General features: G+C 37.5%; 1 protein-coding gene across 8 annotated transcripts in view; it reads left to right on the plus strand.

Annotated features, from left to right (window-relative positions):
- The window catches only part of ACMSD (aminocarboxymuconate semialdehyde decarboxylase), a 38611-nt gene that overhangs the window by 3843 nt on the left and 9856 nt on the right, over window positions 1–24912 (plus strand). The window contains exons 3-7 of one of the 8 annotated variants that reach the window (XM_064435235.1): window positions 831–886; window positions 16064–16108; window positions 18764–18860; window positions 22642–22691; window positions 23963–24199. In XM_064435235.1, the coding sequence (XP_064291305.1) occupies window positions 18776–18860; window positions 22642–22691; window positions 23963–24199 (372 nt within the window). In that variant the 5' untranslated portion in view covers window positions 831–886; window positions 16064–16108; window positions 18764–18775. Of the gene's footprint in view, window positions 1–830; window positions 887–10464; window positions 10626–13051; window positions 13214–14846; window positions 15039–16063; window positions 16109–18763; window positions 18861–22641; window positions 22692–23962; window positions 24200–24912 lie in introns of those variants that run through there. The other 7 variants (XM_064435238.1, XM_064435234.1, XM_064435236.1 and 4 more) reach the window with 7 other exon arrangements.

Below are 24912 nucleotides of genomic sequence, written 5' to 3' on the forward strand. Positions count from 1 at the left end.
AAGACACAGGTGCCCATCAGTCCCATAAAGGCCATCACTAAAGCTCATCTTCAGTGTCACTCCTCTAGGACCAAAGTCTGAAACTGAGTTATCCTGGTATCCCAAAAGGCAGCACCTTCCATCAGCGTTTGTGGTGCTTAAACGCTCCCTACTTGTGTCTGTCTGTGGATGAGGTGATAAGATACTTAGACATGTCGTTCTCTAAGGACTAGATTAAATATGTCTGTGTAGTGATGAAAACCTCTAGATTCTGTATCTCACTTTTTTTTCACAAACCTTATCACTTCTTGTAATAGTCCCTCAACCGTCCTGTGTGATATTGGCTGCCATGGTCTTCTTTTCTCCCACAGTTTTCTTCTACAAACAAGTTAGGCTGCACACTGTACGATGTTTTCTAACTCTGTTGTTTCCTAGTTTATTGGGTGGCATGCACTTAGAGGCAGATACAGATCTTGATCTTGTTCTGTGGCTCACTTGTAGCCCCACAGCATTTTCAGAGGTCAATAGGATGAGAACACCAGGTTCTTTTAACCAGGTTGAGATACCTCTCAGCCTAGTATTAGTCACCTTTTTTGTTAAATTTAGAACTAAAAATAATGTTGATGTTGGTACACAACACTACACTAATTTTTAAACCACTGACCTTGCTAAAATTACCATCCAATGTATGTCGGTGGTTTAGTGTTTTTGTCTTGCACTGGGATAAATAGAGTTTAAACTGAAATTGCCTCTCTTCTTGGCATTTTTAGACTGAATATTAACTTGGGTCAAAAGTAATCAGAATGTTATTTTGGCAAAAGAATATGATAATTCAGTACCTTTTCCTTCAGGCTATGAAGAGTGCCCATAATATGATTCCCAGAGAATACAGCATGCAGTGACCTTGGTAAGTAATTGATGACACCTCACATAAGCACCTACCCTTTCCCTATACAATGCTGTTGCAGGATCATATTTGCAAAAAATGCCACAGCCAGCACGAGCCACAAGCACTGATAGATTCCATTGTGGCAACAAAGGAGGAATAAAGGCAGAGGCTGCAAAATATGTCATCTGAAAATGAGCAGAAAATCTTGGAAAAGATTCTTTACAGTGAGCATTTTCCAACTATTTTAAGAGCCATTCTTAATTCAAGATAAAACTGCTGTGTAAATATGGGAAACCATAAAAACGAATCTCATGATTTTGTTCAGAGAAATATTTTGCAGTTAAGCAAGACTAAATGTGTCTATTCCAAACAATGTTGTTCCTTTATACCACTGTAGACCTCTCGTTTCCAGTTTTTGTGTAACTGAATAAAACTGACTTATTTGTAGTGGTTTTATTTCATTGTTAATATTCACAAGTATTGAAGAGCAATGGAAGGGAAAGTTCATTTTCAAGAGGTAACAACCTGTTACTTAAGTCATAAATTCCCCTTTTTTTACTTTTTTCCTGCTTTCCACACTATGTAGAGAGATCTTATTTCCAATGAGACTCTAACCATAGCCTATTGGATGATGTGACTTTAAGCAGCTGATATTTTATTTTTGCATCAAAGAAAAGAAAAAAGGAAAGCTAGGAAATTCCTAGGAAGCAAAATGATATAATTTTGTAATAAACTTATCCAATTGCTCATAATTACTTGATGATAATTCCCATCCAAAGGCATCTTAACAACCAGACACTTCCAATGTATTTGCATAACTTCAAGTTTTCTCACATTCCTTTTAAAAATTTATACACAATTTTCCATTAAGTTCATATGATTAAACATGAGATAAGTGAACTACAGAAATCACAAAACATTCTTTTTATCATATATAGATTGAGTCACTTTTCCTGTTGCTAAGTCCATTCTTCCTGATGCACCTGTCCACCGAGCCCTTTTCCCACCGTGCCAGACCCAGGTTTTGTTAAAAAAGCCTGCATGAAAAGGTAGATACACATTTACTCCATACTCAAATTCCCCCCATGCATGTATGAAATATTTATAGTTTGTAAATTTTATCCTGTGCATTTAAAAAATGAAAAAAATTAAGACTGGTAATCCCTGCTTTGATGGTAAGGATCTAATGCCTGTGTTAGAGAAAAGAGAAAAAGAAAAAATTGTTTTAATGGGGAATAGTGCCTAACTCACATCTTTTCTCATATTTTAAGCTCTAATTTGTGATTTGGTTTGGTACATTATTCCTTATGTCATCAGCAACACAATTTCTTTTTCTTGCTGTATTTTCATCATTATCAAAAGACCCTCTGTGAGTCTTTGAGGGAATTACCTTTCTACTCCTCTTAAATTGCTGCTTCTTTGCTCTTGAGTAAGTACTCCAGAGCTCACTTTTGCTGTAAGTTGTTTGATAAACTCTATGAGATTATAATATTTCTGTGTTTTATCGAAGAATATTTTATCCTTTTCTGATGCCAAACAAATTGTTGCTGGGGATCTGCACATTCCCACCTGAGTATTTAGCAAGGATGACTGCAGAGAGTGTATGGAAAAAGCCTGATAGCCTCTGCCAAAATGAGTATTTTGTAAAACATGTTCTTCACAGCCAGGAAGCCATACACATTCCTCTGTGTGCCAGTTTTGGAGGCTTTTTGACACCTTCTCAAGCAGATGTTTGACACATTAAACCAAACTGCTAGGTCTTGATGGACATAAAATTTCTAATACCTAGAGGAATCTGTTACCCACTTAATGTATTTTGCCTGTTTGATTTTTTGTTACAGGTTGCTTTTTTTGTCCTGGAGGAAAGAAAATTAGTTTCCTGAGTCCTGACACACAATTTGTGTTTGAATACTCCATTTTAATGAAGGGAGATGCTGTAGGTAAAGTAATTAAATTCTCTAGATACTAATTTTTTGGAACAGGCAGAGATATTGTCAACAACATAAAGGGGAATGGTAATAGATTTTTGCATTCTTTATTTTCACGGCATATTAATTGTTTCTCATCCTCCTAAAGAGTGAAGCACATAATTCATGTTATACTTTTGTAAGAAGAAATGGAGGCCATTTTTTAGTGGAATTCAACCCCAAAAGTTTGAACCCAAAAGACAGGCCCTTCTCTGCGTGCAGCAGTAGAAAAAGTAGTGGATCTCTATTTGGTCTTGCATGGGGAATTGCACTGTGAATATTGACATTTGTCTGTCCATAGTGAACACTGTCAGATCTGGATTTATGGAAGATGGATAAGGTAGTTGGTTAATAACCCTAATAAAACATTTATGTTATATTAGCAGTTGTGCAAGGCTGTTAGCATTTGCCAGTTTTACAAGGGAGAGGAGCATCTTTAGGAAATTGAAGAACTTTTCTCTGTAGAATGAAGAGTTCTAAATCCACTCCACCTACAAATGCCTTCTTAAACAACCAGTAAAATAAAAATTTAAGTGCAATTGGAGTTTGAAGCTCAAAATGTCAGTGAAATTTTGAACCTCTACTGCAATAAAATTGTCCTGTAACCAAAAAGAAAGATGACAATGTCAGTCATATAATTTGATCAGACTATGATGAAAGTCAATTTCTGTCTCTTTCAGATTCTGTCTAAAGCTTTTGATGATGCCTAAAAGTTATCAAGGGACAGGCAGTCACAGAGTAATGCAGGCAGCTCCCTCTCCATCATCAAGACCCCTTGGTACTTTTGGTATTGGGGTGCAGGGATGCCTTAATAGCCACAGGAGTTTCACTTAATTTTCACATTCTTCCATTAGAAAAAGTGTATTTTAAGAGGTTGTACTTTACTGACAGAATTTATATAGTTTGATTATTTTTTGCTCTATCCTCTGAATAGCAAAGCTGATATTGGGCTATAGAAATTGATTGTGGTTATATATTTAGGCAAACAGAGGCAATATCTGTAAATAGACATAATGAGTTTCATTAAACCAACTGGTTTAATTAATTTCCAAATAATACGCTAAGAAAGTGTAGCTAGGTGTGCAGTCTTCCTGACTTCAGGATTTGTGTGTCCAAAAGTACCTGCTTTCTTCACTATTTTCTTTAATTAAAAACCTGCCCACAGACTTTGCCTTATCTTTGTACCAAAGTGTCTTCATTTCACATATCTGGGGTTTGTCACATTTAGGATACCAATGTATAATTTGTTAGCAGGAGATGCATCACAAAGTGACTTTTCAGGTTGAGTCAACTACAAGCTATATTTGGGTCAGACAGGATTTTTTGTGTGTGTCACAATAAAAAGTTTCTCCCTATAAAGTTTGAAATTCAGCTAATGGAGGCAAGGTGATGTTTGTTTTAATTAGTTGGGCTTTTAACAAGTGGGCCAATATTGTAACACAGACCTGTGAAGCAGATAAAGGCCTCACTGTGGCAGTCACAGCCTCAAAACACTCATACAAACCCACTGCACATTTCATGTGCAAAAGGAGCCCAGTTTGTGCTCTTGGAGCAGCTGAGCAAACCTCTTGCACCAGACAATACTTGTAGGAGATTATTAGTGTTTGGGTGTAGCTGTTAGTTATAGGTCTGGCTTTTTGCTTTGTGTTTCTTAACTTACACTCCTCTAACTTTGCTCTGGATAGCTCTTTCTTGGCTTACCTATTTGAGCCTTACTTGCAGGCTGAGAATTTGAGGGGACACAGTCAATTTTTTAATAAGATAATTTTTTCTCCGTTATTCTGCTGTGCAAAACTTATTTTACTGCTGCAATGGAATTGCTTGTTCTTCTTCCCTTTTCAAAACTGAAGAGGGAGAATGAGAATGAATGGCCTGAGCCAGTCACAAACTGTGTCATGAGAGGTTCAGATGGGACATCAGGAAAATGTTCTTCACCATGATGTTGTGCATCCATCAGCAGAAGAGGTTACTGAGACAGCTGGTGGAAACTTGTCCTTTGGAGGATTTCTAAGTTCAGTTACCACAAAAGCCACAGAGCTGACCTGGGGTAATGGTGCTTATGGTCCTTCCCAGAGAAAATGGTTGGACTAAATGATCTCCACAGGGTCCTTCAGGCCCAAAGTTCTTTGATTTAACCAATATAAGCATCAGGGGTTACACTGCTGTAAGGTTTTACCTTGTAAATGATGAATAAAGTAATATCACAGCAAGTTGACCCAGAATGTGAAGGGCTTTAGAGAACGTGATTCATTTAAGCAGGTTAATTTACCAGTAAAGGACAAGTGTTATGTTTTCCTGAAGGATAAAATTCTGATAAATTACTCCTCTTGAATTGTTGCTTTAATGTTGATTTTAGAAGGGCTCTCAAAAGAGTACATTACTTATCTGATAGTCTATCTAAGCCTCTTCTTCTACTCTATCTTTTTATGATGTCTACTGCCTTTACCTTATATAACTTTGAATTTTGGTCACTTTGTTTCCTTTTTTATTTATGGGTACAGAAAAGTGACCTCATGCTTATGAAGATCATTAATTGTGAAACTCTCCGGAATTACAGGTTGTTCTGGCTGATATATCAGTAAACTTTAAATTGTCTCCTCTATCAGCCTGAAGTTTGTGTAATTGTGTTTACCAAAAATTCAATCTCAAAATGAAATTTAATCAGGAAATAAAATCAAGAAGCTACTGAGGTCTGTTTCACATCCCATAATCATTTTATATAGAAGTTCACTGAGATTGTTTTGCTTAACTCTGAGGATAAAACATGTTTGGAAGATATTTCAATTTTCATAGAGTCATGGAACAATTTGAATTGGAAGGGACCTTAATGATCATCTGTAAAGATTTGTTTTTGAGAAATTCTTCTTCTTTAAACTTATTTCCATATTAAAACTGTCCAGTAGTTGCAACACTACTTAGATTGATACTGCATGGGATATCCAGACTTGTTGCATCTAGACCTGTTGATTTTCCCACTAGATGGCATTATGCATTAAGTGCAAGTTAATAATAGGTTGACTATAATTGCACATGCTAAAGATTTAAAAAATAAGAAATTATCTATTGTGTTTGCTCTTAGTCTATGCTTAGAACTGTGGCTTAAAAATCACTTGACCTACTTCTACCTAACAGCAACCCAATCCATCCTTAATGCATCAAATATGGATTTACTCAAAGTAATAAAGGAAGTCAGCCATGGCAACAATATCTGATCATGTGTGCCATGTGCTTTTTAGAATAAAACTTGTCCAACCACTTCTGCATTTAACATTTGAAGAGTGACTTCAGTGCTGCAGATTGTTTCCTTTCTGGCTGCATGGCTTCAGCTGAAGTGATGGGAGGTGTCCTAAGTAAAGCTGCAGTGCTGAAAATTGCTTTTAAATAAAGAGCCCCACATGAACTTTTTTTTTTTTTTAATTTAGTAGCTAATTCAGGATAGGTAATCAGAATAATTTATCACTTCAAGTTTAAATATAGAGATGCTGCTCTTTCCTCCAACCAGATGAATTATTAGCAATCCCCTTACAAAATTATGTGGTGCTCAAGAGTGAGGCTTCTAAAACCTAAGATCCTGACCAGTGAAAGGCCAGCTGAGGTGGAGCAGAAGTCCAACACCTTCAACAGAACTGATTATTTTTGTGTTATACAGGGTAAACTTCCCTGTATTCTGTATTCTGAGCTGGGTTTTTTCTTTATTCTTTACATAGAATGTAAGAGGCTCCAGGCTGGAAAGAGGCAATCCAATATTGCAACATTTTACTGTAAGAGAGGTGTAGAGTATAAGCTGGATGAACCACTTCAGTTAGCCTGGGCCAATAATGGAAAAGTGTCTAAGGACAAGAAATCAAGTAAATATTAGCTTAGTATTAAAAAGGTCTTTTAAATCCTCATGCTCTTGGAACAAACAATGGAAAAGTAGAACTTGTGCTTATTTCTAAATTGGCTTTTGTGAAGAGGACAGATTAATGCCACCTGGAGAAACTTTCCAAAAGATTTCCATGACATCAGGCTGTTAAACTTTGTGTTTTCTGTTTAAAACTTTATTTTGCTCATGCTATGCCCTGAGGTTCGATAAACTATAAGTTTAATTGTCCTGTGCAGTGCATGGCTGTAGATAATGCAATGTGTGATTCCTTGACATAGAAGTGTTTATGGTTTGTATTTGCCCGTGATGGGCAATGGAATTCACCCTTTTGTAACACTGCTATAAAAATACCTCATGAGAGCTGCCTTCAGCCAAATTGTTGAAGTACCTACAAACTGCAAATAGAACTAGGGTATGGATCCACTGAATTAGAGCAACTGGTTTCCTCTTGTCACTGGAGATGAAGAGATTGAAGGTAGCTTTTAGTTGTTATAAATTAATAGACATTAATAATTGTTAATTGTATTAGTGATTAATTTTAATAAACATGTGTTTCATTACTAGGATCCCTAACTTGAGAGTTCCACAAATGGTATGAAATTGTATTGCTAATTAACAGATTTTCATATGGAAAGGTTAGTGACAGAAATTTCCTTTATTACTTAGTCGGTGGTGAACACTCAGTGAAAAGCACCGTGCCAATCCTGGTATTTGAAGCATGCATTCTCCATTGGGATCCTAATGGTTGTGCCCCAAGGGATTTCAATACGCCCAGTTGTTCAATAAGAGAGAGCAGAGACAAGCAAGCATGTTAGAAAAATGGATATTTACAGGCATGTGTTTGCTTTCTGTTCCTAAAAAAGCTGAATTACTTGAGACAAAGGGGTTTTAAAACACCCATTCCCCAGCCAGTGCATGATGTGAATGTATAAAGCATTGATTATAAATCAGCACCGTGCTCAGCAGCAGCTGTCCCCAGCTCTGACATTGCAGCATCGGCCACGCCGAGGGACCAGGGAGGCCAGCCTGGGTCACATCCCACAGGCAAAGCCCAGAGCCATCAATGGGAGATCTGTGCTCTCTGGGAGCTCTGCAGCCCCTGCGTGCTGCTCTACCAACTGCAGCCTGCAGCACTCACAGGGAGCTGCACCAACAGTATTTAAAAATTCCTGATTTATAATGCACGTCTTGCTTTTGAGGCGCCAAGCTGGCACAAGCCATCACACCTAGTCCAAAAGCAGCACTCTGGTGTTTAATTACTGAACTCATTTACCTGTGATTCCTCATTTAAATGGGTCTGTCCTTCCAGGGGATCAAAATTGCTTTTTGAATCTCCATGTGATTGATGTCTTCTGTAACAACTGGGTTTCCTGGTGACTTAAGGGATCTTTCTGTTGAGTCTGAAATTATTAATTACCATAGAGTTCTTCTAAAACACCTGAATTTTTTTTAATTGTTAAAAAGTTGAAATGAAACATTAGATGGAGATGAGTGGCAATATCCTGAAGGGAAAAACAGATCTTATTTAGGAGCAGCTTTTTTTTCTGATCTTCACACACAGAAATTAACACAGATGTTTTGGTGTATTTGCAATATAGTCTTGGCTGTAGTTGTGACCAAGAAAGTGCCAATTTCTTAATCTTTTTTTAGCAAATAAAGAAAACTAAAAACATCAAGCAAATAAGTAAAGCACATTTAAACACAGCCAGGAAGTCGTGAATCTATTTTAGTAATTGTGAAGAAGGTGGCTCATCCTCAGAGGGTGTTATTAAATTCCTAATGTCAGAATAAAAAAATAAAAAGCAGTACCTGCCTGTTTGTAGATGGACTCATCTAGTGAAAGTAGGCTCCAAAAATGTTCTGTGGAGGAATTCCTCTGCCAAACTCCCCCCTCCAGATGAATGAATAAATGTAACTGCAGCACAAAACCCCAAACATTTACATCGAAAACATCTGCAGAGCTGGACAGGTCTGTGCTTTGGCACTCTCTTGCTCCCTGAAGCAGAGAAGGCTCTGAGAACACTCCTTGTCCCCAGAATTCAGATGTGCCCAAAGAGTGCCACAGGGAGGCCTCTGCAAAGAGGGAAAAGTGAGGATTTGACTATCTAGCACACAGGAAAAAAAGTTGTTGAGACACGATATGGCAGGAGTTACTATTTGTTTGTTTTAGGCACCAGCCTTCTAAATAATTGAAACCATTTCAGATGTTACCATGGGGTATTAACTTGAAAATTATGACTTTTTGGTATCTGTAAGCTTCATTCCATCTGTTCTTTCTGGCCCACATTTATGCTGCTGGAATGTGTCTGGTTGCTGCCATTGCCCAGGAGTGAACCTTGGCCTGGTTCATGCTTAAATAGAGTATTTTTTATTTGCTTGAGTCTAATCATGGGGAAAAAAATGAAGTTCTATTTTTCCATACTGACATTTTAGAAAATATCTATTTAATTTACATTTTTGGTAGAAGATCTCTATGCAAGATAAATGCATGGTAAGTGTAAATTGCAGGATTGCAATTGTAGTGTATTAAGAAAATAATTATGTTATTTGAAGGTTAGCCATATAATTTTCTTTTATTCTTTTAGAATAGCAGTTGAATTTCAACTATGTAATATTTTCTACTAATAAGGATTTTTTAATGGCTTAACTTAGGTACAGAGAACACAGTAATGGTCACGAATTTGGCAGAGGACAGTGTTTGCTTTCCCCACTGTGTGATTCATCAGAACTCTTGTAGGATGGTGGTCACAGAGCAGTGCAGGGCTGCCAAAGGCATCAGCAACCTTGGACACCTTTACACTACAAACTTTAGTGACACAAAAGGCTGTGGCAGGTCTCCCCACCTGGAGAGCATCACCCTGAGCTTGTGCAACCGTGAAGCTCCGCTGTGCAGAGTTAATAGCTGACACCTTGGAAGCATCAGAGGGGCATCAGTGCCACACCTGAGCTAAAGAGCCCAAAGGCTAAACGGGCTCAAGATACAGAGCAGCAGCAGCTCTGATGTCTGTCTAAACAGAGGCTCTTCAGTTTTTTGTTTCTGCAAAGGCTTTTTAGTAACAAAGTGGAAAAGCTACTGCTCTTCAGGATTTAATGATGAATACACCTGCACTGCTGCCCCCTTGAGCTGGTTCAGCTGGCTGTGGATTGGAGGTGTGAGTGCCTTTTGCATTCTGTAAATGAAGGAAGCCCTGGCATGGCAGTCAAGCTGGCTCTGTGAGCCACCAGGAGCTTGGGCAGCCACACTGGAGTGATTGGTCTATTGCATTGGAGAACAGGGAATCACAATACCAACCATTCTCTGGGATAGATCTTGGTTAAGGACTTTACTGGATATGTCCTCCTGGTGTAGCTGTGCTAGGTGAAATAATGTCTTCCTGAAAAAAATGGCACTTGAGGAGCTACACATGGAAAGTGCTGCATGGGAACTGCATAATGTAATTCCTCATTAGGAGGGAAACCATAACCACTCTGCTCTTCCCTGCAGAACTCACACCACACCACTCCCACTGAAGTCTGTGTGCTTTAGAGTCCCAGAAGAGGTTTAAGTTCTGTGATCAGGCTAATTTAATAGGAGAGGTTTAATTATTTGATACCACAGGATAAAAAAATAGAATTACTGACTTTTGCATCCTTTCCAAATCTGACATTTCCAAGCAGGTCTGTAATGGCAGTCTCAGAGGACCCATGCAGTCCCCAGCACAGCCAAAGGATAACCTGTTGCTAAGCAACCAATATAAGTGTGCTGCTCAACATTTATTTCATTTGGAAAGGAATGTATTCTTTAAGTACTTCATCTTAGCTAGTGAGCACAAAGAGTTTTTCACTTGTTTTTCTGTAGCTGTGCACATATGTAAAACAGCCAATTTGCACAATCAAATGGGCACTTCCAAGAACAAGTGTCAGAGAGGAGCATGCAAAATGGAAGGTATGAAAAACTGGCACGAGTACTTTAGCCCTTTCTAAGATCAGCATCCTGAATTTGCCTCTTTGTGTCTTTGTTCAGCCTAATTGAAAATGGGCTGCCTTGGAGCATGGATGTGGCAGAGCTCTCTGCAGAGCTTACCAGTGTTTGTTGATGCAGCCTCTTTTGAAGGTGTCAGAGTTTTCCCACTGACACAAAGAAACACTTTTCACCCCGGTAAGCCAAGCCAGAACATAACACTGAATTTCCACCCTGAAGACTCCAAATCTCAGATTCTGCACTTGTTACAGAAAAGCAGCTAAATAGCTTTGGAAAAGAGCACTTACTGACCTCCAATTAACACCATTTTCACTTTAGTGCTTGTCCCTACAGTGAAATAAAACCCTAGATCTGCTAGGCTTGTGTGTATCTGAAATCAGCCTTGGCTGAACAGTCTCTAGGATTGTCCTTGAAGGAGTTGTTAGTCATGTTTTCCACTTTAGAGTACCTTGGGTGCCTGAGTATCTGAAGAGCTTTCTGTTCCCAACCAGTGAAGGTCTTTCTGCTGCTGATCCAATGGATCCTGCTCGATCCAGACAGATGTCTCCCTGCCCTCTGATCAAGTGACATGGATACACATTTTGCCTTCAACTGGTGTGGTTTCCAAATGATGTGTTTTGACAAATGAAATGCAGCGTGGGAGTACTACAGTGTTTGCAAGCTAAGCTGTGTCTTGGGAGCAGTAACTAACAACTACAGCTTTTTTTAGAGCTGAGGAAAATTAAGCTCAGTGTTGAAGAAATGCAGCTGAGCTCTGCATGGAATCCTGCAGCTTTGGTGACTGAAGACTCTCGGTGTCTTGGACTATCCAGGTGCACAAATCTCTCCCTGCCCCTCTCCCTCACTTCACTCTGCTTTCTGTGCAGGGAATTGTCTTCCAGACATCTCTTCATTGGAGGTCTCACTTTAAGTGTTTGCCTCCCATCACAATGCAGAGCTCCCAGAGCTGAATCAATGCTTCTCTCTTCTGTCAGCTGTGGTCCAGCAGGAACAGTGCTGTCAACAGGCTGACACTGCAGTGCCACATCACCCAGCGTGGCTGCTGTCACATCTGGGAGCAGGAGAGCAAATCTGCTGCTTAACCTGGCAGCCTGCTCGTGAAGAGATTGAGTTTGGTTTCGAGACAGAAATAATTGCTGTTTTCAATCCCAGGGTTTTGATCTGTTAAAGCAAATGGTTGGCTGTCTTGCTTCATTTAGGGAATACTTTCCCAAAACTGCTGCTTCCTATTTCTTTGGAACATTCAGTCTTCAGTGAGCTCTTGCTGCAGAGAAGTACAAGATCAACCAACCAACCAACCCTGTCACAAGATGCTGACATGAAAAATAACTCCTAAGAAAGTTATCTGACCAAATCGAAAGCACTTGCTTAATGAGTGAACAAGTAGGGAAATACAAGAGTCTGGGGGGTTTTTTTCAGGCCCAAATAAAACAGAGAAGTCAGGAAAGGATAAAACAAAATGGACCAATACGCTTATTTTTCAAGATGCTTTATTTCAAGTTCCAAGATTCACAACAGCATTTGGGTTTGGGGGAAAAAAAATCAGCATTTTTCACCAAAAAAACTAAACAGGGAATGTGAGTGTTAACAAACACTCACAAGAGGACGTTGTGTGAGTAACATATACTGAAATAAAACTACAGGGGGAATAAATTACGGACAAAAATACAGCACAAATAAAGAGCAAGGGTATCTTAAGCAAAGTGTAATTCTATATTGAGTAAAGGGCAAAAGATGAGATGTAGTTTCACAGGAAATCTGAAATAGCTCCAGTTACGCTTAACTTAGGATGCAAAATCTGTTATATTTGAAATACATCTATGTATTACTGTATAATGGAGGCATCTTGAGAGGCTGTAAGATGCTGCACCATTATGCAGTGTTTGTGTAAATATCCTGAGTGAACCAATGATGAGGAGGGGGAATATAAAATGCAGAGCATAGATTTCGCTAAAATTCAATATTTTGGAGTATTTTTAAACTTTAAAGTTTAATATAACTTTAAAGAAAATGTAAAAGAAAAAAAAGAGAATAGATGAGGATGTCTGACTTTCCCAAGGGTATATTATGTGCCCTCTACAAATAATTTCACAAGCTAAGAGGGAGAAAGGAGGAAATTCAAGTCACCATGCTTAATACATTTATACTGACTCAATTTTATTGACTTATTTTTGACATTTTAGCTGCTATGTAAAATAAATCCCTTCATAGTGCCGATATAAACAAGTATTTTCCCTTTGCCCTCGGTCAGCTGCTCAAGTATTTTCCCTTTGCCCTCGGGACGTTCTGCTCAAACTCTTTGTTCTTTTGAAGAGCCACTCCTCTGGAATTAGGCTCCCTGGTTGGCCACTGTACCCCATTCCCCTGATAGGACAGCAGGTGGATCTGGACAGCAGCCAAAGTGAACAACCTGTGACCCAGGGACAGCAGGGATAGCAGCACTGACACACAAAACATTAGCACTGAAGGAGTATTTCTCCTCTGGCACTTCAAACATGAAAATTGATATTCATAGCCACATTCTGCCTAAGGAATGGCCTGCCCTGAAAAAGGTAATAAGAGTTTAGATATTCAGTGCCTTACGTTATCAGCCACCATTTCTACCAATGTGATTTTGGAAAGAAAAATGAATGAAGGGTTTTGGGGTAAATATCTTGAGGTTTTTGTCTAATTTGGGATATTTTTCCAACTATAAAATATTTGTATTGCACTACTTTGAAAAGCAAGAGTCCAGTCAGAAGGAGATGTAAAACTGGGCTCTGTTTCCCATTTTTTATTTATTCTGAAGCAATTCTTAAAGTTTTCCTTGAGTTTTTTGAGTCACAAAATTTTTGGATAATAGTTATAAATTCCACTTTCTTGACAGACAGCTGTTCTGTTCCATTCCTAAATGGTATTAAATTTTGTTTCAAATAAAATAAATAATCAAATATTAGACAAAATTAATGTTAACTAAGACAAATTCATTCACATCATTATACCCACAGGCATGAAATCATTAACTTCAGTGGGAGTGGGGTCACTCTAAATACAGCTAATTGATGATGATAATTTTAGTAATATCTGTTATTGTTTCAGTTACTGGAAAAAAGTAGCCTGTTGTATTTAAAATAGAAAATCTCAGTTGTCAGAACACTGAAGCTATACATGAATTTCTGTTAACTTGTTGTTGTTGTTGTTATTGTTGTTATTATTCAATGTCATAAATTTATTCTTGTCCATAATATTTTTCATTTTCCTGTGAAATGCATTTTAGAATGAAAAATGTCATTTAGGTTTTAATGTAATCAGTGTGAAAGGATTTCATATATATTAGCTCTGGGTTTCTGTGATTTTAAGCAGTCCAGTTTCAGTCAATATTAGAGAGAGAGCAGCTGGGAAATGTAAACAGCATATTAGAAGAAAAAAATCATAAGAAAACCTGGCATTGAAAACATATATAGGATTATTTCTTCATTAGTTGTGAAAAATAACATCATTATGCACAAAACCTCCTGGAGAGGAATGTTTGTTTCCTTGTTTGGCTAGGAAGGTTTTTATAAATATCTATTTGAACTATTACAGCTCCTGATGAAAAACATATACACTGGATAATGTAGGTGAGGATACAGATACTTTTAGAATAATTATGTCTGTTTTAAATGGATAGGAGTTTAAATATCTATACTAGAAAGACAGGTTGCTTTTGCAACCTTGCTTTTTGTCTTTCTGCAATAGCTTCATAAAAAACACCTATAGAATTCCTTCATTCTCATGTTATATGGTTGTTTGTTTTTTTTTAATTAAATATTTTTGTCTGTGAGTATTTTAAAAGGGCAATAAGTTCACTGAGATAAAATGACCCCAAGAATTCCTTGATGTTCACAGATGTACATAAAGACTAAAATCACTAATGTTAAACACTGTGTGCATTGCATTTCTTTAAACAGAGATAAACAGGCAAATACCAAATTTTTAAAATTTAATTTCCACCTGCTAGGTTTTTTCCCCTCTGTTCTGAGCGATTCAATGGTTTATTAATGGGCTCAGAGTAGAAAACAACTCTCAGAATTCCCTGGAGTCCTGTGGAAATTCAAGCCATTAACACAGATCATGCAAGGAAAACCAATGAGGCATCTTAACATGCACACATTTATTTAGTGCTAAACTTCTCTTTCTTGTTTCCAGCTTTGTAAATACTGGGCCTTCAAACTAGAAAATTCTATTGCCAGTATACTGATTTAACAGCCTAGGAAAATATCACGAGTATAGAAAATCACAGAAAAGCCAGATATGGACTGTCAATAACTAATACCTGAGGGGAAGAAAGAATAAAATAAGTTGAAAACCAGTGAATTTCTCTATTGAAAATGTGGGCTCCTTCAGTAGCCATTTCAGGTACTTGTTTTCTGCTCAACTTACAACTGCAACTAGCATGGATCTAGTTTAAAGTTCTCATTAGTTCTCACTCATTAAACTTACCCAAAATTTCAGTATTTTTACATGTGTATAAACCTATAAATGTATACATTTAAATATAATTTACATGGTTGCAAAGTTAAACAGAGCACACAGCCTCAGTGACTGCATCTCTGGCTGAGCTCAGGAGGTTTGGCTCTTCACACCCACATTGGAGAGCTCACAGTGGCACTAAGTGATGATTTGGTATCACAGGAAATTCAGGACTGTGTCCAAATCGTTTACACTTCAGCAAAACAAATGCCTGCTCTTACTTAGTTTCATTTTTAATGTTTCTTTTTTTTGGAGAAATGGGAATTATGAGCATTGTTTTCACTCAGAGATTTCAAGAGTTCATTCCTTTCTAATTGATAATTTATGAAAGTAAAAGGAAATCAGCATCTTGTGTAGATTTTGCATTTTTTGCCTGAACAATTCTGAATCTCTCTGAAAGAATCAATGAGCATCTGAGGTTCTCCTTTTTAGCTTCTCTTCCCTGTTTAAATATTAATAGACAGGAGGCTGACCTTCACTCCTGCTGCTGAGTCATGGAAGCTGAAAAGTGGAATCAATGCGTCTTTGTGCTAATGATTAACTGATCACAGATTGGAAAGTTGTTGTCTCAATTTTCACACTGCCAGATGCTTAATTTAATATTTTCAGTGTCAAAATTATTTCAGTTGGAACCTCAATGTAGTCAGCAACTTTAAGCATTTCTAAAGCAGTTATTTAAGAATGTTGTTGAACTGGAAACTAAAATTCCAGCTCTACAAACACCATTAGTCCAGTCCAGCTACTCTTCAGCACTTCTGCTGATGTCAGCTGGCTCAAAGCTCAGCACGTGTAAGTGTTTCTCCTGAATGAGGTATTCTTGTAAGAACTGCAATCATTATTGTTATTATTATTATTGTTATTACTACTGCAGAGAGCTAACCAGCCCTGGGTTTCTCTTCTTTCCTCCACAGAGATATGGATACGGTGGATGGGTACAGCTGGATCATCACTGCAAGGTTTGGGCTCTTTGGTGCTCAGAGCTGATCTTGTGTCGTCATCAGGAGTAGAAACTCACAGGAGACCTATTGAGAAGCAAAATGGCAATAAGATTGGTTCTGTCTTTGATACAGATTTCTCTAGAGGTCTATTTCCCATGCAGTAGTACCAGGCCAAGTCCTAATATGCCTCAGCTGAACCTTTTGCTTGGAAGATGAAACTCACACTCTCTTGTATGAACCAGCATCCACTCTTCTTTATCGTCTCACTTTAACACTTGGAATGGATAGCTCTGAGAAAGTCTTTCCAACAAGATAGGTCAGACTAAAGCAGATTACACACAGATTTGGGTTGAGTTAGATGCATCTGTATGAGAAGCAAACCCAAAAGGAACTGATATTTCAATAAACAAGAACAAGCCACCTGCAAAACCAAAGCATGGATGCCACAGATTTTGGGATACATGGCAGCTGCAGGAAGGAGACAGGGATTGGATGCATTTCTGGTAATTTTGTTACAGGTCTGATGCTAAAATTCTGTGCTAAAAATAGTTTGCAGAGCAACTTTGTGGCAAGTCAATAATGGCCTTACATGCTCTGCCAAGAATTCCATCTGGCTTACTTCTGTCTGGAAATTCCGCACGACAAATGTGAATGGCAAAACAAAATCCTGTTCAGACTTGTGGAGCTGGGGATGTTAACTCCTAAGATTTAAAAAAAAAACCTCCAAAGGTCTCCCATATCATTCTCTGAAGAAGCACCAGGGTCAAACTGGAAGAAAATAATTACGTGCATATTTTAAAAGTGCAATTTAGGGTGTGACTGAGTAGTTTAGTGAGGACAGAATTTTAAATGTCGTTTGCTGAACCAAATCAGCCTGCAGGACTTAATTTTTAAATGTCTCTCTCTCTTAATTTCCACATACATTAATCAAAACAAATATTAGATAATTTTTAGGATGGGATGGAGTAGAGAAGTATAGAATAGAATGGAACAGTAATGTCCATGTGATCTATTCATAGGTGATTCATATGTGATAAAGTGCTTGGTTCTACTGTGTCTTTTTCTCACACCAAATATATTTTTTTATTGGACAATTTGTATCAACGCACTAAACTTTTCTTAATGGATCTGAGTGTATGGCAACAATAAACCTCTCCATCAAGTTGGAAAACCAGTTTTACAAGAACCTGAAGTATTTCACCAGGGGATCAGGACCCTGTAGTTGTAATATTTCAAGTAATTTTCACAACCCATGATACAGCTAACAAGTAACTTGACAGGTTGCCAAGGCAGCACACTTAGATTTGTGGAGGAGGACTTTAAAATATTCATTAGGACAGTAAATTTGTGAATGATGTATGAAGGTAGTAACAAATTCAAGGTTAAAAACAGTTTGAGTTCTCAGAAGAGGGGAACAGAACACACACCCCCCCCCCCCCCAGATGAGCACACTAGTAGTAAATATTTTGATTTAACAGGTTCTTTTCCTCAGACAAATTGACAGGATCCTAAATAAGAACAATTTTGTGAGGAAAAATAAAGTGGCCTTTTGAGAGAGAGAGAGAGAGAAATCCCTTTCCTGAAGGGCCCGAAGACTTCCTAGCCCTCAGCTCCTGTTTACTGGGAAAGTGAAGGAATAGCTGCTGGGATTTCTTGCGTGGCTTTCAGTTTTTACCTGCAGATGGAGTGTGTTTTCTGCCCAGTGCCTCTGCTGCATGACTGCACTGACCCACCCCACGTGCACAGCACCAGGGATCCTCTGACTTTCCATTTACCCCTGCAGTAGATTAAAACAACCAAGAAATACTCAGGGCTTGCAGGTGTTGGTGAATTGTATCTCATCCATTTGTGCCAGCAGAAATCTTGGTGTGTCTGTAGCAGCTGGTGGGCACCCCTAATTGTAACAATTTCCTTCATGTTTGACACTGCCTCTCTTTGAACAATTCAAATCAACCAAATATGACATTTCCAAAGTTTCCAGGCTGATAAAGGAACAAATTTCATGACTCTGATAACATTTTGAACTTCCCGAGTCTGGAAATTGGTGACATATGAGAAAGGTTTTACACTATTTCAGGTCATGGGTTTATACTGTGTATAAGTTTTACTTGGGACTTTTCTTTCCCAAATTCTTCAATTTTTTCTTTTCTTACCAAGGAGAAAACGTAATCTGAACACAACACAATAGGTCTCCTTTTGTCTCAGTATCACTGGTGGTAAGAAATCACTGGACTGAAATTAACTGTGTTACACAATTATTTCTGTAGTTACTGGAATCATTGTGATGCTATTGACTTTAAAAGAACACACATATACCCAAAGGGAAAATTTAGCACAGATTTAATTAGAGCATTGTTTTGAGGTCAAAATTTGGTTTCAGGATAAACTTGGATTAAGGTACCTGGTATCTCTTCCAAATAAATGTACAGTGATGTACGTTGCAAAAGGAAGGGGATTTTTTATAATTCTGAAGAATTAAATCAGAACTACAAATTACTGTTTTATTCATATCTATTTTAAAAATAGTTTCTGTTTAAAAATACCTACTGAATAGAAATAAAAGATCACAATTTTGCCACTGAATTTCTGTAAGGAGCACAATATATCAAGAGACTATAAATTAGCAGCTACCACTTTGTCACATTTATAATATATGAAAATGTCATTTCACAGGGACAGGCAAAGATGATGAAGGATGGAAAGGTTTTTAGAGTTATTCAAGAGAACTGCTGGGATCCAGAAGTACGGATTAAAGAGATGGACCAGTCAGGTACCTCCATGAAGGAACTCAAATCATTGTGCTTCACTTAGAATAACAACTTCTCTGTCAGTCCATATGAAAGTGTTCAACAATAATATCAAAAAAAGCTTTAGCATACTAATTCCTTGGGTTTAATCTGTTGAATGTAATTGGAAACTGATATGCTTTATACCAAGAAGGAACCTGTGCCCATAAGTTTCCTCATTCTCAGTAGAAAATTATTCCCCACTAGAATTTTTAAATTTTGGTGGGATTTAAGGCATTAAGGAACTCATTGACAAAAGTAAGCATGACTGACCCTGGACTTGAAATGGCACCATACATCCCAGTTAAAATGATTCACAAAGGAGGAGGAAGCCCTTTCATTTTTCTTACAAATATTAAAAACATTCTTTTTACACATAGGATTTCTTGTTTGTCCGTTTCCTTTTCTAATACCTTTTTTCTGTTTAGCCATGTTGCAGCCTCATTCTGTGTTTTTGCTCTAGGACTCTGAGTCTAGAGAACTGGTAAAATTACTTTGTCAGAAAAGGGAGTTTTCCTCATTTAGAAATTTAACCAGATGTCAAATTTGCAAATTTATTTTCCATCATGTTACAGGCAAGCCACTAAATAATTTGGTAAGATGGGAGACTGAGGATGAGGGAAGGAATTTCTAGGCAGATCAATTATTTTTGCTAGTTCTTATTAACACTGTAATTCCAAATTACTCTTGTAAGAGAAATATTATGCTACTAAAGATTATTTTTTCTTAGATTGAGGCCTGAATAGTTCCTATATCAGTTTCCCGGTGGACACAACTTGAATATCTTCAACTTTTCATAAGGAACAAACATTTGAATTGCTTAAAAGAGCAGATATAGTACAAGTAGCATCTTTATGATTATTGCTTCCTCCTCTCAGACCTTATCACCCCTGACAAGCACGTGAAAGAGGTTGTAGCCAGTGGGGAGTTGGTGTCTTCTCCAAGATGACAAATAATAAACAAGAAATGGCCTGAAATTGCACCAGGGAAGGTTTTGATTGGGCATTAGGAAAAATGTCTTCACTAAAGGGGGTCGTTAAGCCCTAGAAGAGCCCTGGTGCAGTCCCCTTTCCTGGAGGGATTTAAAGGATGTGTAGATGTGGTGCCTGGGGACATGGTTCACTGGTGGGCTTGGCAGAACTGGATTCATGGTTGGGATCAATGATCTTAGAGGTCTTTTACAACCTAAATTATTCTGTGATTCTGTGTTAGGAGATAGTCTGGGTTATTCTTCTTAGGGAGGTTTAGTGCAACACATAACATAGGCTAGCTTGGGAACCCACCAGGTAGTGAGCAATTTATGTAAACACAATTTAGACAATTTTCATCTACTTCATTTTCACCCTGGAAAAGCAGTATTTGAAACTCCAACCATTAGACATTTAATGGGAATGCCAGAAAGCCTTTGCAAACTCTGAAATATGCTGCCTTGTCACAGAGTCATAGAGTCATGCCTTGACTAGGCTGAAATGTTTCTCTGAGTTAGCTCAGGGATTTTGGGGATTACCAAATCACTCAACTACACAGTGGATCATAAATAGCCTTTGGGCATCTCTCTTTCAGATATTTCCCTCAGCACTAATGGCAAGTTTCTACAAAGCAGTTCTGCCCCATATATTTGTTGTAGACAAAGGGGAAACACAGGAGGATATTGTTTTTTCAAATTTTTGCAGCAGCTCTCCAGAAAAGAAGATGTATCATGAAAGCAGCATCACAATATTTCTTCATGAACTAAACAGTGCTCACTTGGTTAAAAAAAAATCTAAACCTGTATGTTACAGCACCATCTGGTGACTTGTGCCCTAAAAATGTCCCTTTTTATTACAGCACTCCAGACATACAGGCATCAGTTAATTAATTATGTGGGGGGAAAAAAAGGCCTTGGTATTTTTAATTCTTTCATCCTTACTGCTCAGCTAGTGATAAAGACCATGGACCACATTTATTCCTTTTTGGTTTAGAAAGCTGTCACTACTTAGCTGAAAGACTGCATTCTCTTACACAGGCTGAGATAGATTATACCCAAAATTTAACCTCCAAACATGGCATAATTTTGGGACAAAGATACAAGGAGCCTCCAAGCTGAACAAAACTAGAATCAGTCACTGAAAATTATTTTTAACTCAGAGAGATAACTTGCTTACTAAAAGGGTTTGTTTGTGCAGTGCCCAAGAAATCTTGCCAGTAATAAGAAATGGTCTCCAGTGGACCAGAGAGACTCAATTAGTCTCTCCCAGTCATATGGCCCAGGTCTAATTGATGTACATACTTCTGTCTTGATCCACTCAATAAAGCAAGCTATCCATGTAACTCAATAAAACAAGCTGTAAAAGTAATTAACATCACAGTTCTGTGACACAAATCATCACAATTTTGTTGGAGAGAATATATCAGTTAGTCCTAACTGTCTTTCCTTGTTATTTTCTCCTTTGTAAAACCCTCTGAAGAGGGTAAAAAAGTAGAGGCTTTTCTGTGCTGATTCTTCTTTTTAAAGCTAATGTCTAGGAACAGTCAGCTTGGAGATGTACCTTTAAGGTTTATGTGAAATCTGCTCAGAAGTGTAAAAATGGATTGAAAGCAGATACAATGGATGTTGTGGAAAAATGGATACTGTTCTCAACAGACTAATCAAGTGTCCCTATTGGTGGATGATCTAACTTGGATAATTCAGTATTTATGTAATTTTGCAGACCTAATCTTTACCCCTAAACCATTGCTGCTGTACATAATATTAATCAGATCTTGTAGCAATCTGAGTCAGCTTCTTCTCTTGTTTCCTACTTAAACTTCTGAGGAGGAGGATAAATCATTTAATCGTTCAAATATTTTGGCAAGTCACTGTCTTAGAGTTCTCCTAGAGTTCATTCTCCTGGAGTTTTTTCTGCCATCTTTTGTTCTAGTAGTTTTACTACTAACAACCAAGTTAAATTTTTTAAGCATGACAAGATATATGCAAAAATATTACAAACAAACCGAAAAAATCACCAAAACAAAGCAATTTTGCATGTAACTATTTTGTGAAGTCCTAATTACTCTTTATTGTTTGTTTTGTTTGTCTGCCAGGTTTGTTGTTTTCACTCCTGTAACCTGTGATACAAAATATTATAATAGAGATTTGTGTTTGAGCAGAAACAAAACAACATGGAATTAATTATTTTTATTTTTAACATCAAAGTTATTTCTGAAAACAGGCAGATTTTTTTATATTTACAACCTCAGTAGTCCAGACACAAGATGAGTGAAACCTAACACATTATAGCTTTGGGAACACTTAGGAAAACATTGTTTAACAGTTGTTGTTAACATAATGTTATTTATCTTTGGGCTAATTCCGTTAATTATTTAATATATATGACAAATTCACCCCAAAGTAAACTTGAGTTACTTTATTCTGTTGGTTTAATGTCAGCTTCCTTCATGTGAGAGTAATACTAAATTGCTATTTTAATTGTTTGTACATGTGCATACTAAATCCCTCTAAAATCAAAAACCTAATTTCAAGAATTAGCTAGTATGAATATGGTAGAGTTTCTTTTTTCTACTTAGCAAAAATATCTGAATCCTATTAAATTGATACAGTATGAGGTTTATTGCCATGATCCTTAATTTAACAAAAAAATTCTCTATGTCACTGTTCAATCAGTCTTTGTTATCATTAAAGCTTTTACATGCTGCCCCTCAACCAAAGTACTTTCTTATTTGTAACATTTTATCAAAAACAGACAACAAAAGAAGAAACATTAATATTTGCTTTTTCTTACTCAGGAGTCACCGTCCAAGTCCTGTCCACAGTCCCTGTAATGTTCAGCTACTGGGTAGGTTCAAAATAACATATTTTGTGATTCATATGTAGCAACATTTTTAAAATACAAAAGCATCTTCCTACAAATTGAAGCAGTCACTAGAATTGTTCTACTGTGAAAATGAAAAGGCAAAAAAGGAGTGCAGGTATGAGAAGATGTCTGCAGGATGTCCTGGCAAAGCTCCACACTGGAGCATACCCAGTGAGAAAAGATAAAACAACTGAATTCCTTATGGGGGCAGCTGGAAATGGAGAGAAAAAATACATCCAACATGAATCCATGGTTAGCAGGCAGACATATATGTACACATTCCATGAAAGCTAGACATCAATCAGTACTTTCTCAGGGAAAACAAAAATACATAAAGGATGTGTTTGTGGCCTTGTCCCACTTTCTTTTAAATGTGGCATGGGACCCATTAACCTAGAATGCTTTGAATCTTAAAATTCAGGAGCAAATTTAAGTTCCTATGTTCCCCACGTAGTGATCTTGAATGCTTCAAAGAAATAAAGACAGGCTGAGGAGATAAATCACAGCAAAATGTTGTTCCCAATGTATTCTGATTTGACTATTTAGCAATGTGCACAGGTCAAGGTGCTTATATGTAAATGGATTTCTGCAATTAGAACTATTGTGCTAAGCCCACATATAATACCACTGATATTCAGAATTTCTAGTTAGTAACATCCCTTCAAAATTTTATTCTGGTATCTAAGGGAATGTTTTCCATTAACTATGTATTGGGAGGGGGGAAAAAACAGAGGTTGATTGCATGGATATTGCACTTCCTTATTAGAATTATGGATGTTATCTCCTTCTAAATGTTAGAGAAGTTTTCTCTGTAGAATTCACATGTTCCAGCATCTTCCATTTCTTATTTTTATTTCTTCAGCTCCAGTAATAGGAGAGTAAATATTCATTGCTATGTCTAAAAATTATATACTGAGGTTTTTGCATGGGGATAAACAAAACCAGGGGACTGCTTTACACAAAAGACCAGGTACTTATGTGCATCAGCAACCTGGGCTTTATTGCACTCATCCTCAGCAGTAAAGGCAACAGCAGTTGATACAATATTCAAGAGAAAAAGCAGAACTGTACCCAGAGGTTTTAAAAGCAAGGCAGAATTTAGCCCTAGTGTTCTCCAGCTATTCAGAACTGTAAAGCAAACTTGGATTCAAACCCTACCAGTTGTTTGCAATGACATTTATCCAATAACTTCCAAAGGAGATAACATTTGAGAACTATATTTAAATGTACTGCTCTGCTTCATATCTTACCAGGCCAAACCTCAGGACACTTTAGATCTTGCTCAGATATTAAATAATGATTTGGCTGCTACAGTAAAGAAGTACCCCAAGAGGTTTATCGGGCTGGGCACGTTACCTCTGCAAGCTCCAGAGCTGGCTGTGAGGGAAATGCATCGCTGTGTGAATGAACTTGGATTTCCTGGAGTGCAGATTGGATCTCATGTCAATGACTGGGACCTGAATGCCCCAGAGCTGTATGATATTTATGCTGTGAGTAGCTGTTGCTTTCCTTCTTTGGGGGAATTCTGTGATATGGAAACCTGTCTAAAAAATATCTTGGGAGTGCATTGAATCACCATTTGAGCCTTCTAATTTGCTTAGTGATCAGAGAGACTCAGCTTTAATTGTAAATGATAATTCTTTACAGGAATAATGGCAATGATACAGCATATTCTGAAACATGCTTTATGATAATGAATAACAAATTTTGTTTTATTATATGGTTCTCACTGTAGATCTGCCTGCTTGATTTGTGGGGATAAGTGCAACATTAAATAAAGCCTTTCTGGACTGTTCACATTTGAGTTCAACTGTATCAAATCCTATTGAAATAACTGATAAACTCCTCTGAGATTATCAGAGATACCTAAGATAGCACCAAAGTACCACACAGAACTATGTAAACAGGACCAAAATTCCCAAACTAAATGTATTATCAAATGAATTAATAGATAGCATTTCTTAAATAGCCTGAGATCCAGATGAGGGTGGTCATTTATCTAAATTAGGGGTTTAATCAATGTCCATTCTGAATCTGTTTCTCAAGTTATTAGAGCTGTCAGCCTGGAATTGATTCACAGAGGTTGTTTTGCAGCATGCTCAATTTATTCAAAAATTCTGTTGGTGCAGCACCTGGACTACTTGTTTTTATGGCAATATACAGTCAGATACCAACATCTGCTCTTGGAGATGCCCACATTTAT

The sequence above is a fragment of the Passer domesticus genome, chromosome 10 (genome assembly GCF_036417665.1).
Source record: "Passer domesticus isolate bPasDom1 chromosome 10, bPasDom1.hap1, whole genome shotgun sequence".
Classification (NCBI taxonomy): Eukaryota; Metazoa; Chordata; class Aves; order Passeriformes; family Passeridae; genus Passer; species Passer domesticus.